General features: G+C 34.3%; 1 protein-coding gene and 1 long non-coding RNA gene across 3 annotated transcripts in view; one reads left to right on the forward strand and one right to left on the reverse strand.

The window, feature by feature from the left end:
* Positions 1-344: 344 nt before the first annotated feature.
* Positions 345-18355, forward strand: part of LOC139432200 (uncharacterized) — a 36453-nt gene continuing 18442 nt past the window's right edge. For both annotated transcript variants that reach the window (XR_011642070.1, XR_011642071.1), the window contains exons 1-2: positions 345-568; positions 16465-16739. This is a non-coding gene — a long non-coding RNA (uncharacterized lncRNA). The remainder of the gene's footprint in view (positions 569-16464; positions 16740-18355) is intronic.
* Positions 3073-11653, reverse strand: LOC111415202 (G1/S-specific cyclin-D2-like). The gene is made up of 5 exons (XM_023046757.2): positions 11278-11653; positions 10717-10932; positions 4599-4764; positions 3592-3737; positions 3073-3437 (listed from the first exon to the last, which is right to left on the reverse strand). Exons 1-5 carry the CDS (start codon positions 11467-11469, stop codon positions 3231-3233), a joined length of 927 nt encoding a protein of 308 aa, XP_022902525.1. The 5' UTR covers positions 11470-11653; the 3' UTR covers positions 3073-3230.

Consider the following 18355-nt stretch of genomic DNA (forward strand, 5'->3'; position numbering starts at 1 on the left):
ATTTAATCACAAAAATTGTTTTTAAATAATTTTAAATTTAAGCCGAAATTATTGTAATGATAGATTTAAGTTAATTCTGACAAGATTAGTTTAAAAATAAAATTTAAGACAATTTGAAACTGCTTTTATTAGGATTTTATAGATTCCTACGCTTCATTCTTTTGTTTAAATTGTATTTAACGTCAAATTTTTTGAAGTTATGTTTCTTTAATAATTTGAATTACAAAGAATTAACTTAATTTATATATTATTTTCTTATAAATAACAGCTTAAAATCCTGTTTGTAAGATATTTATTACATAATTGCATTTATTTAGCATTAAAATTTTGTTTTTTAGGTTTGAGAAAAACCCACATTGGACGCGGCAAGTAGCACATCAAAATCGCTAGAGTTTGAACGTATTATGCCGAATCGTGGATGAAAACTTATAGAACATAAACTGCTCTTTGAAATAAGACCAAAAATATTCAAATCGGTGGAATAGCCCTACTGGCATATTTATTGGTTAAAATTGCTTATAACCTCACAAAATGTAACGTCACATCGAAACTTTAAAGTGATTTTTCGGTAAGTTCTACATTTTTCCGCACTTTCTTTTATTATTAACGCCTTTTTTGAGTCATTTCCTATCGATTAAAAAAAAATTATCGATTTTTAGGCCACAATGCTATTCTTGAATTATTCCCATTTTCAGTTGGGACACCCTAAAGGCAATTTAGGCCTACACATGTAACTCTGCACTGATCAAGGAGTGTAAAAGCTGGCCAAAGAGGCAGCAAAAACGCCCTTTATTGAACCCCAACCCGGTTGTGGACTACAAAAAAGCCATTTCAAACAGGAAATCTATAGTTGAGAGGGCTCAAAGGTGTTCTTAACCTACAAATGGCTAGGACATACACTGTCAGATGGTGTTTATGTTAGCACAATGATGATGGTTAGATTGAGGAGGATATCTTGTCTTAACTTGTACCTAAATTACATATTGTATTATATTACATCTTCTTCTTGGTTTAGGAACATGCCAGTAATATTTCTGCCAGTCCCAAGCCTGGTAAAATGCGAGGTGAAGGTGGCCGGCATTGCGAAATAACGTTAAAAACTGAAAAATCGGGAATATCTCCAAAACCGTTGAAGGTAGACACCAGGATACCTGTATAAAATTGAAATTTTACATCCAGTTATGCAAAAACTGGTATATTGTTCCATTTAAAAAAATTAAGTTATACATGATTAAAAAGTTCGAAAATTACAGATTCCTACTTAAGAACTCCGTAATATAAATGCATAATTTATTGCCAAATTTATAAGACGCTGCAAATGTCATTTTTTTCGAAAATCGTCATATAATTAAAAAACGATACCAGTTAGACCTAAACTATCCTTAACAAAGTACCATTAAAATTTCACAAAGAATCCAAAAATGCAATAATATACAGGTGTTCCATTTAAAATAACAAGGTTGATATCCATTTCCGGTAGAAGCGGAAGTCCGCCATTACTGAAACTAATTTTAAAATGTGTACAATATGATTCGATTCAACTTTTAATTGAAACATTTTTTGAAAAACTCAATCATAATTCGGCTATGGACCGAGGCAACTTAGGTTGGACACCTGTATATGCCCTAAACCTTTGGAGAGATTAAGTTACAATAGATCTTATAGGTCGCGCTGGCGTGAGGGTCTGCTCCCCTTAGCCCTGCAGAAATAATAATAATAATGGACCAAGAAATATTAAAATATAAATATTTGAAAACACACTCCTTTATTATGACAGATATGAGATCTAAGCTCTAAGTTTTCGCGATAGCAGAAATTTTATATTTCTTTATGGCAGTTATGCTCCTTATATCTCATTTTACATCTATTTCTTTTGCTCACTTTGCTGTTAAAGATTTTTTTCTTAAATCTTTAGGAAAGACCTGGGTTACAATATAATCTAGTATTGAAAGGTAGTAATCAATAAGATATTAATTAAAAGAAAAAATATAGTTTCAAAATGATTTATTTTGTAATACACAAAAAAGTATGTATAATAAAGTGTATTACACCTTATGATAAAGATTGAAACTTGAGCTATTGCATTGCTTAGTTAGGACATTTAACATTGGCAAGAACTAAACGCACTATTTGGCAGTGTAAAAAAAAATAACGGTGTGAGGTCAAAAATAATAATAATAATAATAAAAGGGGTGCGGGAAAATTGGTAATTATTGAACAATGGTTTAGTTATTGCAAATGAAAATGTACAAAAAAATGTGAGTGTAAACAAAAAAAATTAAAACTGTTTGATGAGGTAATGGTAATAATTATGTATGATCCTGTTATTGTCATGAAAATAATCAACAGTGAGATGGCAGTGCGTACAGTTCAGTAAACAAGTAAAATATACAATATACACAAATATAAAAAAAGGCGTCGGTTACAACAACATCTGGATATAACAATATATGCATTAACAAATATAAGGGTTTCTGCAATTTGGAAATTGTTCAGATTGCAGTAATAGTATTTAGTGAAAAATATTTTGGTGATATACGTACATATACATTTTATAAAAATTTATAATTAACTAAATATATACAAATCACAATAGGAAAGTATCAACTAAATATTCCAAATAGGGATCTATTTTATTTTATTTTTTTTTAATATTTTTAATAAACTTCCTTAAATTTTCGTTTTATGGAAGACACTAGTAATTGTAGTATTCAGTCAAATGCGACACAGTCTTTGCGATTTTTGTGTAGAAAATGAAATTAATAAAACCTACACAAGACCTACTTATTTTTCTTAGGAACAAAAGACTTGACTAACACGAATCGTCTTCCTTCGAGGAAAAATATCGAACCGCGACTATATAATCTATAACGTGTGTTTATATATAATATTTATATATCTATTTACAATTTTTGCGTTTTTTTTATTATGTACAACTTAATTTAAAATATAATTAAAAAAAAATGGAGTGCTCGCGACGAATTAAACCCACACAAAAAATACTACACAACAAAGCATTTGCACGTCTTAAATTATTTAAAAAAAAACACTTCGGTCCACATTTTTCTTTTTAATTCTTCAATATTACTTAAAGCGTAACTTATTGCCTTCCCCCGTTTGCTAAGTGCACGTCATCAACTTCGGATTCGTACTCCCCGCCAATTTGTACAACAACAATGTACACATCACTTTCTTCCGCCCCATAGGCAAAATTATGACCAGACAAAAAGTCACATATAACCTTCATAATCCAAATGGACGTCGTGAACGTCTGTTGGGGTTGTCGCCGTTTCAACGCACCCCAATTTACCCACTGTTGGTGTCACATTTTCCGCACGTTTATCGAATTCATCATAGTTTTTTCCACTTTCTCCTGATTGATTCATTGCACGTTCTAACATTTCCTCGACGCGTTTGTACCACACTAAAAGGCAATCCTAAAAAATAAATAAGATTTGTATTGATAATGATTTAGGAGAAAGAAAAAATATTTCAAGGTTGTTTCAGAAATTACTAGGCAGTTAACGTTTCGATCAATTATATAGGAAGCTATAAACATGTTTTTGCGATTAAATTTTCTCTCGTACTCACCGCATCGATTCCTAGTAATTTGTTGACTACATCGCATAGAAATCCCAATGTCTTTCCGCTTTTCTCCGTCCATTGAACGCCGTGCAAAGCGGAAATAAGACAAGCTGCTGCTGTTAAACTAGGCGGGCAATTCCAAAACGTTGGTTCTAGAAATAAATTTTAATCGTTACTTTGGCAAAAAAATTAATGGTTAAATTGAGGCTTAGAATGAAGTTGTGGCGAAATGTTTCAAGTAGAAACATAATGATGAGATTTGGGTCTTTTAGATATGAAAGAAGATCTCAGAAACTGAGATTCCGGTCGGAGAGGCCGGTTTTTCTGCGAAACGATTTAAATAAAATGGGAGCACGTTTGACCGCATTGCAGAGAAGAGGAGACTGACTTTCGATCTTAATCCTGCGCCCCACCGAGTTGCAGGTTATGGCTTTCAAAAAAATCTCAACCCCGTTTTCCATATGGCGTATATATTTCTTAATTGCCGATACGATCTTATGATCAAGCAGATAATTTGGCGAATATTTGCGGACGTTATTCGCTTTGGCCATGCGATCCGTCTGGAATCTGCATAGTAGGCGCTGAGGCGGCGGGACGCACTCTCGATTCTCACGGTGCGCGTTGTTTATTTGCCTGGCCCTTCAATGTTGCTGCTTTTGCTGCTCCTCGCCGGCGCCGATCCCGCCTCGGGTCTCGTCTCCTCTTTTCTCTTTCTCATCGGGACGCCCACGCCGAAAAATCCCATCGAAGATGTCTTTACGACCGGAAGTTCAAAAATAATTTGGTCTTACAAATTCGAGTTAAACTTATTTCGAAACGCTTTTAATTAAGAGTTACATCCTTAGAAACGGCCCCATTTATAAATAGATTTTGACATTCAACTAATCAGGATTAAACTCGGCTATCTGGTTTTTGTAAAAAAGAATGCGTGCAGGTCGAGATAATTTTTTGCTTATTAACGATTTTGGTGACCCATTTATTTTATTTTAATTAAATCTTTCCGTCAAACTTACCATACATGCAATAAGCTATTAATGTTTTAGCGTGGTCATCAACCATCGATTCCCGGATGCCGATGCTTTCCGTCGGGACGCGCTGCATAATATGCTGGAGGAAGTCGAGCGGCGTCACGACGGCTATTTCCCACTTGAGCTGGCTAAGTATCAGTTCCTCCCACATCTGAAACAAGAGATGAAGAAGCGAATGAGAAACGCAGTCGTATATAAGAAGCAAGAAGTGCTTCGTTCGTTCGCGAGGGAGAGACGAACAGAGAACGGAATGTCCATTAGCAACAGCGGTCGGCAACAAGAAAATACCTGTCGCTACAGCGGCGGCCATCGGCAGACCCAGACGATTGTACAAATCAAATTAGCGAAATAAAACGGTTGGTTCAGTCGTTCGTTCAATGCTTCAACCGAGTAACCGCCCCCTAACTATGTGCAACGATCGTCTCTTTAGCAACTCACGCTTATTTTACTCATTATCTTCTTCTGAACACGCTAAAGAAGATAATAGCTTATTTTAGAAGACTCGTTTCGCCATATAAAATAAATCATAAAATCACCCAACGACTTATACGGAACATCAAATCAACGTTAATTTTAAAATCTAGAACAATTTTACAATCAAAAAATTTCTCGTTAAGCCAAGCATCGATTAGATATCGCATATTTCCGTTGAAATATTCCAATAATAAAACGTTGGTGTTGATTTAATTCCGAAAGAAAAAAAGTTTAATACATAATATGTTGAAGTCAACGTCGACCGGATGCGTCGCCGCGATATGAACCCGTATCCGCCATGGAATTTTGAATGAACGTGTTTATGTTTTCGCGAAGACAAGATAACCGTACAGCTGATCAACACAGTGACCTATGTACGAAGATAGCGTTCGTGTGCCCCCCCAAGTCCCTCTCCGCATTGTTTTCTGAAATCAGCTGTTACGGCGCTAACGTTCAGTCTGAACAACATTAAAGTGAAATAAAAAAAAAATCATGATGAGTAGAAGAAGATGAAAAGACAAAGATGAAAAGAGAAAGATAAAAAGTAAGAGGAGGAAAAGAAATCTCACCAAAAATTGAACGAACGCCGAAAGGCAAAGAAGAAGAAGAAAGAGGAGGAGAAGACTTGTCGAGGCGATTTCTCTTCGCCTCCCACCAAGAGTACCTGAGTTGTTCCTTGGGATTTTAAGGGGACGGGGGTTTGGAAGAATTCCCGGAAAGAGACCTGCCACGATAGCGGGCCCCTCTTGGCCTCTCCGTCGGTTGCACAAAAGGACCAGAAAGACGTCGATCGCGCCGTCCTCAGGGTCACCAGTCTCTTTTCCCACACTGCCTTATCAATCCCGAGCCGAAAGTGTCCGTTTAATTACTAGAATTTCCCCCCACCCAATCACCAGTCAAATGTCTCTTTGCGATTCCGACTAATACATGTAAATCCCCTACTTAGTTGCAGTCATTCATGCAAATTTATGAATGATGTTTCATTTCGAATTCCATGCGAGTTAAGGATTACTCTCCATAAAGTTTAAACCAGATGATTTTTAAACAAGATGATTTTAACCAAACGACGATTTGTCTTCTTGCATTAGAATAAATCATCATAATTTAATTTCAAATCAGAATTTCTAACCGGTTAAATAAATGAAGACAGGAAATATAACTAATCCACCCAAATTGACGGAGTTGTTTTCCCTTTAGTATGCAAGATATGCGATTTAAGGGGTCTTTTTACCAAATTCCCACGCGAGGGGACACTATCTAACTATTTAAAAATGGAAAGTTTTTGTATATTCATAAAAAAAAAAACAGCTGTTTGTAATTCATTTAAAACTTGAAGTATTTGAGTCAGTATGATACAAAAACAACGGATGAGAAATCTAATTCGCGGAATGGAGCGAAATCATGAAAAAAATTCGTGTTTTACGAAACACGCAGATAAGAACGCTTTATCAAGGATATTAATAAAAACTAAACCGAATAAAACGTGAAGTGGTAACTTTTTGGTTTTATGATAATTTGTTTAAAACCATGACAGAATTTTAAAAAATGATAAAACCCAAAAATCTGATTAGAAATATACGCAAACTGGACCAAGTTAAAAATCCAGAAATAAATAAATGGGATTCAACTCCACCAAATAACAAAATATGAAGAATTAAGCTTTGAAAATACTTTGCAATGTATCGCAGTTAGTGTCGATATTATTCGTTAATCTGTCTACGTTTCGAAAACAAAATTAATCATACAAAGAGAGGCCAAATCATCTTATTGCTCATAGTAAAGTTAAACCATTTCTAAAATGCGTGAACCAATAACAAATACATGATTTTTTTGGTTGGTAGAAAATATAGAAAATTTATATTAAGAAATAGAAACATATTTCTTTCGTTATGCAGGAATTAATTGTCAAATAATTTACAGAAAAGGATAGTATCGAAATGGTGAGAAGACTATTTCTGAAAAGCTTGATAACTCAATTTTAAACAAGTTCTGAATTACTATCCAAAAGAGGAAACTAAACCAACAAGGTAGGAGTTCCTCGTTCCAAAGATAAAATGACCAAATACATTTCTGAAGTATGTGATGAATATGTGTTTCTATGAATTACCAGGAATATCCTGGAATTTCTAGATATTTCTAGAGTATTAAGATTTACAAGGATTTCAAGAGTGTTTCAAGGTTATTAAGGCACTTTCCAAATTGTTCCAATGATTTCTAATAATATTCTGGAATTTCTAAGAAATTCCACCAATTTCTATGCATTTTCAACAATTATTATAATAATTTTTTGGAGATTTTCAAAACCAACCTTGGATTTTAAATAAATTTTTAAAGATTTCTGAATATTTTCAGAGATTTCTAATAACATTCTGAAATTTCTAAGAATTTTCAGTGATTTCTTAGATTTTCAAAATTTCCAATAGATTGCAAAGGTTTTCAAACAATATTTTGGAATTAATAAAAATGTCCAGTTATTTCTAGAGGATTTTCTAAGATTTTCTAACAATATTTTTGAAGTTCCACTAATTCCGAGAGAATTTCGAGGAAATTTCCAAAACTTTCCAAGATTTCATGTAATTCAAAAAGGTTTCAAAGATTTTTAGAAAATTACTAAAAGTTTCCAGAAAATTTGCAAGGATTTATAGAAAATTGCCAAAGATTTTTCAAGGATATCTAAAGTTACAAAATTACTTAGGGATTTAAGTACGATGGCTTTCACGGCCGGTGTTAATTAACTTCAGAAACATTTCGAACTTATTTCTGAAGAAGATTGTAACATAGCATCAGAAACGTCAACAATTTTTCAAAAGAAGCACGGCTTAACCCGAAAGTTTCTAGGTCTAGTGTTAGTTCTAGTGATAGTGCTACTATTAGTTCTAGTTTTAGTTTAATTACTTAGGAATTTTGAATAAACAGCAAGAGATTTACATGAACGTTCGGAAATTTTCAAATATGTACAATTAATTTGTGCGATATCCAAAGAACTTATTATTTTGAACAAATTAAAGGAGTTATAGAAGTATTTAAGGATTTTCATGGTCTTCCAAAAAGTTTACAAGGATTTCTAGACAATTGCTAAAGATTTCCATAAAATATTTAAGGAATTCCAAAGAACTTTAAAAATTTGCAGAAAACTTACAGATTGTCAACGATAACCAATTATTTCGAATAAATTATATGGAATTTTCAAAGTTATACAAAGATTTACAACGATTACTAAAGAACTTACAAAAATTTGTGGAATTTCCAATAATTTAATGGAGTTATGAGAATATTTGGGCTTTTCGATGGTATTCCAAAGAGTTTTTATGGATCTATGGAATTGCTAAGGATTTCCATAGAGCTTTAAGACGTTGCAGAAAACTTTTACAGATTGTCAACGATAACCAATTATTTCGAATAAATTTCATGGAATTTTCAAAGTTATACAAGAATTTACAACGACTACTAAATAATTTACAAAAATTTCTGTAATTTCCAATAATTTAATGGGGTTATGAGAATATTTAGGGTTTTCGATGGTATTCCAAAGAGTTTTTGTGGATCTACGGAATTGCTAAGGATTTCCATAGAGCTTTAAGAATTTGCAGAAAACTTTTACAGATTGTCAAAGATAACCAATTATTTCGAATAAATTTCATGGAATTTTCAAAGTTATACAAGGTTTTACAACGATTACTAAAGAATTTACAAAAATTTCTGGAATTTTCAATAATTTAATGGAGTTATGAGAATATTTAGGGTTTTCGATGGTATTCCAAAGAGTTTTTATGGATCTACGGAATTGCTAAGGATTTCCATAGAGCTTTAAGAATTTGCAGAAAACTTTTACAGATTGTCAACGATAACCAATTATTTCGAATAAATTTCATGGAATTTTCAAAGTTATACAAGGATTTACAACGATTACTAAAGAACTTACAAAAATTTCTGAAATTTTCAATAATTTAATGGAGTTATGAGAATATTCGGGGTTTTCGATGGTATTCCAAAGAGTTTTTATGGATCTACGGAATTGCTAAGAATTTCCATAGAACTTTAAGAAATTACAGAAAACTTTTACAGATTGTCAACGATAACCAATTATTTCGAATAAATTTCATGGAATTTTCAAAGTTATACAAGGATTTACAACGATTACTAAAGAACTTACAAAAATTTCTGGAATTTTCAATAATTTAATGGAGTTATGAGAATATTCGGGGTTTTCGATGGTATTCCAAAGAGTTTTTATGGATCTACGGAATTGCTAAGGATTTCCATAGAACTTTAAGAAGTTGCAGAAAACATTTACAGATTGTCACCGATAACCAATTATTTCGAATAAATTTCATGGAATTTTCAAGGTTATACAAGGATTTACAACGATTACTAAAGAACTTACAAAAATTTCTGGAATTTCCAATAATTTAATGGAGTTATGAGAATATTTGGGGTTTTTGATAGTATTCTGTTTTTATGGATCTACGGAATTGCTAAGGATTTCCATAAAGCTTTAAGAAGTTGCAGAAAACTTATACAGATTGTCAAAGATAACCAATTATTTCGAATAAATTTCATGGAATTTTCAAAGTTATACAAGGATTTACAACGATTACTAAAAAACTTACAAAAATTTCTGGCATTTCCAATAATTTAATGGAGTTATGACAATATTTGGGGTTTCCGATGGTATTCCAAAGAGTTTTTATGAATCTACGGAATTGCTAAGGATTTCCAGAGAATTTTTAAAGATTTCCAAGGCGTCCAATTATTTTGAGTTAATTTAAAGCTGTTATAAGATTATTTAGGAACACTCCAAACAGGTGTCAATGATTTCTAGAAAATTCCAAGGACTTTTAGAGAATTTTTAAACATTTCCAAAGAATTCACCGAAAATGACATGGTAATTCAGATATTACGAACAATTTTAAATGAATTTTAAGATTATGTAATAATTCTCATTATTTTTAAGGCTTTGTTACAATTTTCTTGAATCTTTAGGGATTGCTAAGATATGCCAAAGGATTTTCCAAGAATTTTGACAGATATTTAAATAGATTATTTTCATCACTTACAACAGAATTAAGAATTTATACAATATTATAATTGTCAAGACATTTAATGACATTTCCATGGAAATTCAGGGATATATAATAATTTCGAAGAATTTACAAGGATTCCTTACCATTTGGAAATAAATCTAGAAGATATTTACTATCAAACGATTTTTTTAGCAAAGTTCAAAAATTTGTAACGATTTTCAAGAATTTTTAATAATTATCCGCAATATGCAGCGATTTATACGAATTTCCAATAATTTCTACGGGTTTCCACTAAGTTCTAGGATATTTATGGAGGTGTTTTTAACTGTTATCAATGACCTTTTAGACTCTCTCGGAATATCTGACTGCTTTCTAAGATATCCAAGGATTCCAATAACATGTAAGATTTTCCAAACAATTCTTAATAATTTAAACGTTTACTTAATGAATTTTCAGGGATTTAAATTTTGAAGTATTATTAAAGGATATTCCAAGGATTAACAAGTCCGCCCACTAAAAGTGAACCATATCGATTCGGAATAATAATCGTAATGATTTAGTATAAATGGAATGATGTAAGAAAAAAAGTTATTTAAAGAACTTACCAATAATTCTTCTATGGTAATACTGTTGTCGGTATACGATCTAAGTAACTGTGCACTCATCGGGTTCGCCTCTCGAAGTTTTGAAGCGATGAACATACAAGCGGTGCCCAACAATTGTAGTTGGGTCTTCCGCACGGTTCTCATCGAAAGGTATCTGTTCATATAATTAACTGCTAAGAGGAACACTTCATCTTGTCGCTTTTGTTCCTCGGTCACCTGTAACAAGAAAAGGTTCTTATTGAAACGGGAGATTTAAATGTCCGGTAGTTTGGAAAGAAAAAGCGAACGAGTGAGAAAGAGAGGACGATTGAAAAAAAAAAGCAGCCAATTAGTTCAGGCAGGTGCGAGCTATTTAAAAATTAAATGTCCACGTAGCGAGTTGAACGTGGAATCGCGGTAACGACGGCGCCCACATAAGAGTAGCCGGGAAATCGGAGGATTTCTGGAAACGTTAGATGGCTGGCTCAGGCCGACTCAAGGACAAGGGGCGATGACTTTTTTCGGGGGGCACCGTGTGGGGATTCGCTCCTCGATATACCGAAATACGAAACGTCTCCTTACGTCTTTCATCCATTCGATGACGATTCGACGCATCTCCGGGGTAACTTCACCTCGAACATCACAGACCACGTTGAAACTGTAGCGCTCCTCCGATTTAACTAAGTTCGTGAGCACCCTTCCGTCGCCGTATAGAGTCCGATCCCTGTAGGCCCTGGTTTCGTCGATGTTCTCACAGCATGTTAGTTCCATCATACGTCAAATAAAAAATAACCGAAACCGAAAAACGCAAATCAAAAACAAAAACTCGTCAAGTAGTGTTTATCTGTTTAGTTTATTTTTAAATGGGCAAAGGGATCGTTGTCTATGTAAAAGTTAATTCTTTGGGATGCACGTGTCGGGCCGATGTCGGCGCGCAACTGAGCCTCGTTTAAATCCCTCGTTACTTTCGAAAACCCATCGGACCCAAGTCCCCGAAGATGGAGTGGGGACGTTATGCGCATCGCGGCGCATGGATTGTATATGTACAATCATATACCATGTATGTACCTCAATGAGAATGCGTACACCCCAACGACTCTCAACGTTGATTTTTGCAAAACCTAAAAATAATATTAACTTTTCCACAACTTTTTTGTTTAAACGAGAACGGATGTAAAAGTTAATTTCGACAGTTTTCGGATTGTCCTTGTGTTTGATACACCGAAAGAAGGAGGCCTGGTTAGAGCGGGCCATTTAAATTTTAAAACTCTACCACGAAACGTAGCGAGCGTAACGGCGCCGGCAGTTATGCATAAACGGAAATTGTGTTCACGCAGCCATTCTTGTTGCCGGCATAATACCTGGTGTAGTCTTCCAGGAAATTGAATATTAATAGGTTGCTTGCTGGAAATTCCATTGTGGACGCAGCAGAATGTTCATTCCTCTTTTCGTCAATCACAAACTGTTAAATGAAACTATGCGTAATATAAAGACCATGACGGTGTTATTAAAAAAACATTACTATATATATTACAAAACACCACTTTTAAGTTTTAATGCGATTTTGATATTACGTAATTTTTTCAATATTCACTTCTATTTAAAAAAAGTTTTACTGCATTCGCATTTTTTTTAATCTTAATTACGACAACCAATTCCGAGGAATTTATCTATTCAAATTAAGCCATTTACTGCAATTTCAAAAATTGTGAAATTTTTATGTTAATATTAAGTCATTATTCTATTTTTAAAAATAATTCTAATTTTTTTTACATAATTAATAAATTTATTTTACAAAACGATTTTTTAAACCAATCAACAAGCCGTAGAAATGATTGATTTGAAACACCACGTCGAGCAAAAAATAAATTTGTCCAGACCCCAAATGATTGATATACTCAGTCGAAGTTGCAATATGATGTGGCTTAACATACAAACAACACTTTTAACATTTATAAGTTTTATAAATATTATTTTAAAGGTTAGAAGCATGATGTTATTTGAGCATGATTCAAAAACATCCTAAACATTCTCCAATATCATTCATGACATCCCATGATATCTTCTAATACGTTAAGTGCCTCTCATTATCTATCAACATAATTCTTGATATCGTTACACACAGTATTGTTAATTACCCGGGGGTATTTACCCAAGATGGGTATTTAGAGGTATTTATAAAATTTAATTTAAGTTGAGTTGATGACAGTTTTGCAAGCACTTCAAGAATGCAGAGTCGATTATCGATATATCAAACAAAGTACTGAAAAGACTAGAAGTAGTAAAGTACTGATTGTGAGTAATACACTGTTGAACCCAAATTGTTAATCACAGTCCTAGAGAGTGCATTTAAACAATTGGATTGGACCCAAAAAGGCATAAACATTGATGGCAAATGCCTAAGTAATTTACATTACAACGGTATAGGAAGGTAGCGTTTGTTGGAGACTTATTGACGAAACGAACTATAAATGCAGCATGAATTACTGGCTGTTAATAACATGACATCTTTCAATACTATATAGGCTGTCTTTAACACTTTTTGCATCATCTATTAACATCATCCCTTTTATCTTTTAACATACATCCGGATATCCCCAATGACGTCTACATTGAACCTCAACATCTTTCTAGTCATCTATCAATATCGTTGTTGACGCACAACATCAAATCTAATGTCTTTCAATGTCTGAACGTTTTGACCAAAACAACTATTATTAGATTGGGTATTATCCAACCTTATCAGCTAGCTCTTCAGTGTCCGTGAAATCCAACATCATTCCTAATATCTTCCAAGATCGTTCCTGATATCTTGCAACATCGTAATTAACGATCCGCGATCTTGGTTATGATTATACAAAACATCGGAGAATAAGATTGGTGTGGATAAAGTTCTTCTTTTTCTTTCACAGCGTGGCCTTGGATCCATCTTTTCAAGCTTTCTCTCTCCCCAACAAGACTCTTGAGTTGTTGTATATTTTTTGAGGGTTGGGAATCATTAAATACACTATATAGGTGATTAGTCTAACGACAGCGTACGATGGTTTCCCTTCAATCCTCCGCCATGGTTACATAGGCATTTTCTCCAATTCCAAACAATTATAGTTTTTCTGCCAACACTCGGGTGGTTAATTGCAGCGGTTTCCTACAGGGCGGTGGGGTCGCCACATCCCTATGCCACGTAGACAAGGTTCGGCAGCCTAAAACACATATTACAGAGAAAGAACAACAAATTGAAAGCTTATCTTGATATATAGCGTAGCACATCATAGCACTCGTCGAGAAATCTATGTGCAAGATACCCAACGGAACCATGTGGAACCATATGTAACGAGTCATATTAAACAGACGAATAAATGATAAAAAATCAAGAATGGATAAGAAAGCGCCATACAATATTGAAAGCAAAATTGCGACGAGTGGATCACATCGCCAGGACGTCCCATTTTGTGTTGGTAAGACAATGTTAGAAAACACCTAGCGAGAACATGGATAACTCAGCGGAAAACAGAAAAAAGTGGAAAATATGGAATGGATGAGAAATGCTGAATAGAGAGAAAGATCTCGCTTAGATTAAGATCGACTGAAAAGTGGTTACTCTTGTGCCGTTATGACACGTATGGTAAAGACACGTACCATCATTTATAACAAGCTCGGCCATGAACCTTAGAAACTCAAAGTTGATAGATATTTACCGTACGTTTCTCAACCCGAATGATTCTAGTTCTAGGTCTTGTGTTAATTCTAGTGATATTGCTAGTGCAAAACTAGAACTAACACTAGACCGAGAACTAGAAACATTCGGATTTAGCCGCACGTCTCTCAAGACGGAAAAACCCGAATGATTCTAGTTCTAGGTCTTGTGTTAATTCTAGTGATATTGCTAGTGCAAAACTAGAACTAACACTAGACCTAGAACTAGAAACATTCGGATTTAGCCGCACGTCTCTCAAGACGGCTATACCCGAATGATTCTAGTTCTAGGTCTTGTGTTAATTCTAGTGATATTGCTAGTGCAAAACTAGAACTACCACTAGACCGAGAACTAGAAACATTCGGATTTAGCCGCACGTCTCTCAAGACGGCTAAACCCGAATGATTCTAGTTCTAGGTCTTGTGTTAATTCTAGTGATATTGCTAGTGCAAAACTAGAACTAACACTAGACCTAGAACTAGAAACATTCGGATTTAGCCGCACGTCTCTCAAGACGGCTAAACCCGAATGATTCTAGTTCTAGGTCTTGTGTTAATTCTAGTGATATTGCTAGTGCAAAACTAGAACTACCACTAGACCGAGAACTAGAAACATTCGGATTTAGCCGCACGTCTCTCAAGACGGCTAAACCCGAATGATTCTAGTTCTAGGTCTTGTGTTAATTCTAGTGATATTGCTAGTGCAAAAACTAGAACTAACACTAGACCTAGAACTAGAAACATTTGGATTTAGCCGCACGTCTCTCAAGACGGCTAAACCCGAATGATTCTAGTTCTAGGTCTTGTGTTAGTTCTAGTGATAGTGCTGGTGTAAAACTAGAACTAACACTAGACCTAGAACTAGAAACATTCGGATTTAGCCGCACGTCTCTCAAGACGGCTAAACCCGAATGATTCTAGTTCTAGGTCTTGTGTTAATTCTAGTGATATTGCTAGTGTAAAAGAAGAACTAACACTAGACCTAGAACTAGAAACATTCGGATTTAGCGCCACATCTCTCAAGACGGCTAAACCCGAATGATTCTAGTTCTAGGTCTTGTGTTAATTCTAGTGATATTGCTAGTGTAAAACTAGAACTTGCACTAGAACTAGAAGCATTCGGATTTAGCTGCAAGTCTCTCAAGACGGCTAAACCCGAATGATTCTAGTTCTAGGTTTTTTGTTAGTTCTAGTGATAGTGCTGGTGTAAAACTAGAACTAACACTAGACCGAAAACTAGAAACATTCGGATTTAGCCGCACGTCTTCAAGACGGCTAAACCCGAATGATTCTAGTTCTAGGTCTTGTGTTAATTCTAATGATATTGCTAGTGCAAAACTAGAACTAACACTAGAACTAGAAACATTCGGATACTTTCTAGTTCTAGGTCTAGTGTTAGTTCTAGTTTTAGTGCAATAAGAATATGCAACATAGTGATAAGGCAGTCCTCAATATTATTCACACAACATTATCCTGCTTTTCTTTTCTTACATCTTTCCCATCATGAATTGATTGACTTGAAGATTTTTGAGTATCAACTTTAATGTTTTTGACACCCGATTTATTATTTGATTTTATTTTCAACGTCTTTTCGAATATTTTTCATTAAATAATTCGTTTTAAATTTATGTTTCGGGATTCTAGGTTTATTATAATGTTTATAATTACAAGTTGACCTTTAAAACTTTCCTTGAGTTATTCATTTTCACTGTTTCGCATACACCAGGTATATAAAAAGCATTTACTTTTATGTAAAGTCATCGTTTTAGAAACGAACTCCCCTTTTCAAGGTTTTTCCATGCCTTCCCAATCTTTCGGTGCGTTCTGAACCATAACGTAACATATGATCACCATAACGTAACGCTATTCATGTTTTTATTCATATCTTTTTTATATTTACAAGTTCAAGTTTTTCTTTAAATTATTAACACATTGTTTAAAAGTAAATTTCTTTTGCTTCATTCCAATATAATTGCTTTAAAATATTCAAGAACAAAGTAGTTAATATCTAGAAGCAATGATTTAAATTACATTCATTAACTTAATTATAAGAATACTTTTTTTTGTGTTTTTTAGTGTCTCCGATGATGGTGGTTAAAAACCGGTTCATAAGGTCAAGAAAAAAATGGAAATGTAAGTTGGAGGAAGTGTAAAAATTACAAAACGATTAAACTTCGGAGAGCTTTCAAAGGTTTTATTGAGAAGAAAGCGGTTAAGAGGGAGTATTTATCGGTCAATCACTGTACAATTTCGACGAGATGTTATCTAGAACGGATGCCGGGGATACGCGGCGATAAACTTTAAACACCGACGAGAAGATACCGAAGGGAATAAGATGAAGGAGCGTTATTGTGAGTTGAGTCTAATTCATATTAATCGATATTGGTAATCCGTGGAATTTTTCGCGCACTTTGCGCAAGATAAACTCGCCCATGTTGACTTTATAATTAAAAACGAAATAACAAAAAAAAATCATCGAGATATGTAATGTAACTGTGTTGGTACAGTATCAATATTTATTTGCGGTATTAATGGGTGATGGGGGGGAATCTGCCTGAAACGGGATATCTTTCGAGTGACTGATAACTGCTCTCTCCTGGGATCTAATTTAATTTGATCGGTTGCGTAATTAGGTGAGTGTATGTACACAGAGAGAGCTTTAAACTTTAAATGGCCTACAGCGCGGGCGCGTCCATTTAAACTCGTTAAGTACTATTTAGTTCTCGATTTACGAAATGGCCTCGCGCGTTTTTGTTTACGTGGGAAAATTACGAAACGGTGCGAGACGTCGTCGTTGTTTACATACGACGCCACCAGTTGACTGACAACAACGGAATGTCTACGTCGGCGTAAAACTTTGCTAAAACATATGATACCGAGTTTAAGTAGAACAGCAAAAAGGCATATACGTTTCTATGCCACTTTTGTTCGCGGAATTTAACGCGATAAGCTTAATTTTTTTCGTTTCGTACAAAACAACTTTGGCAGTCAGCAACGTATTACCAAAGTTTTTTTTTATTATACATAAATAAATTATACCAGTTCATATAACTCGCAATGTATGAATGCAGTAACCATAGTTACTAAACTACTATGTACTTGCACTGTCCCATATAAAATGAAACAGCTTAAAATGTCACTATGCCACTAGTGTCACCTCTAATTGTAGTTGTTATCCAGAGAATAGAGTAACAATTAAAACTGGAACTAACACTAGACCTTGAACTAGAATCATTCGGATTTAGCCGCACGTCTCTCAAGACGGCTAAATCCGAATGATTCTAGTTCTAGGTCTTGTGTTAGTTCTAGTGATAGTGCTAGTTGTAAAACTAGAAGCAACACTAGACCGAGAACTAGAAACATTTGGATTTAGCCGAACGTCTTTCAAGACGGCTAAACCCGAATGATTCTAGTTCTAGGTTTTGTATTAGTTCTAGTGATAGTGCTAGTGTAAAACTGTTTAAAGCTGTGCTGGAAAATGATGTCCGTACTAATCTCATTTTTTCATGTGACATTTCTTGATCAGTGTGAACCATCTACAAGAAATATCATTTTGCACCTTTGATGACGACAACTTAATGTTCTTGTTCAATAAATTTGTCATACCTAGCCAACAATAAAATACTTTCTGCATACAACTATTTTTGGAGTTTTTACTCCATAATGGTGTTTCCGGTCAGTTTGATTCGTGTAGTGTCCCATCAAGTATAACAGTAGTATGATAAGTCTGACAAACTACCAAGAGCCATTATGTTAAAATTGCTGTCTTGAATTTGCACTTTTCCAGAAAATTCCAAAGCAGGAATTCGAAAGAATTCCACAGAGCTTCAGATGATGAAGTGTAATTTCAATTTTTGACGCGGCAGTGAGGTTGAACCTTTGGACCAAGTGAAAGACTACAAAACAATAATGGTATCCAGACCTTTGAGTTTATTGGTACTTTGTACATATTCCTAATATCTTTCCA

Source organism: Onthophagus taurus, chromosome 11 (genome assembly GCF_036711975.1).
Source record: "Onthophagus taurus isolate NC chromosome 11, IU_Otau_3.0, whole genome shotgun sequence".
NCBI classification, from domain to species: domain Eukaryota; kingdom Metazoa; phylum Arthropoda; class Insecta; order Coleoptera; family Scarabaeidae; genus Onthophagus; species Onthophagus taurus.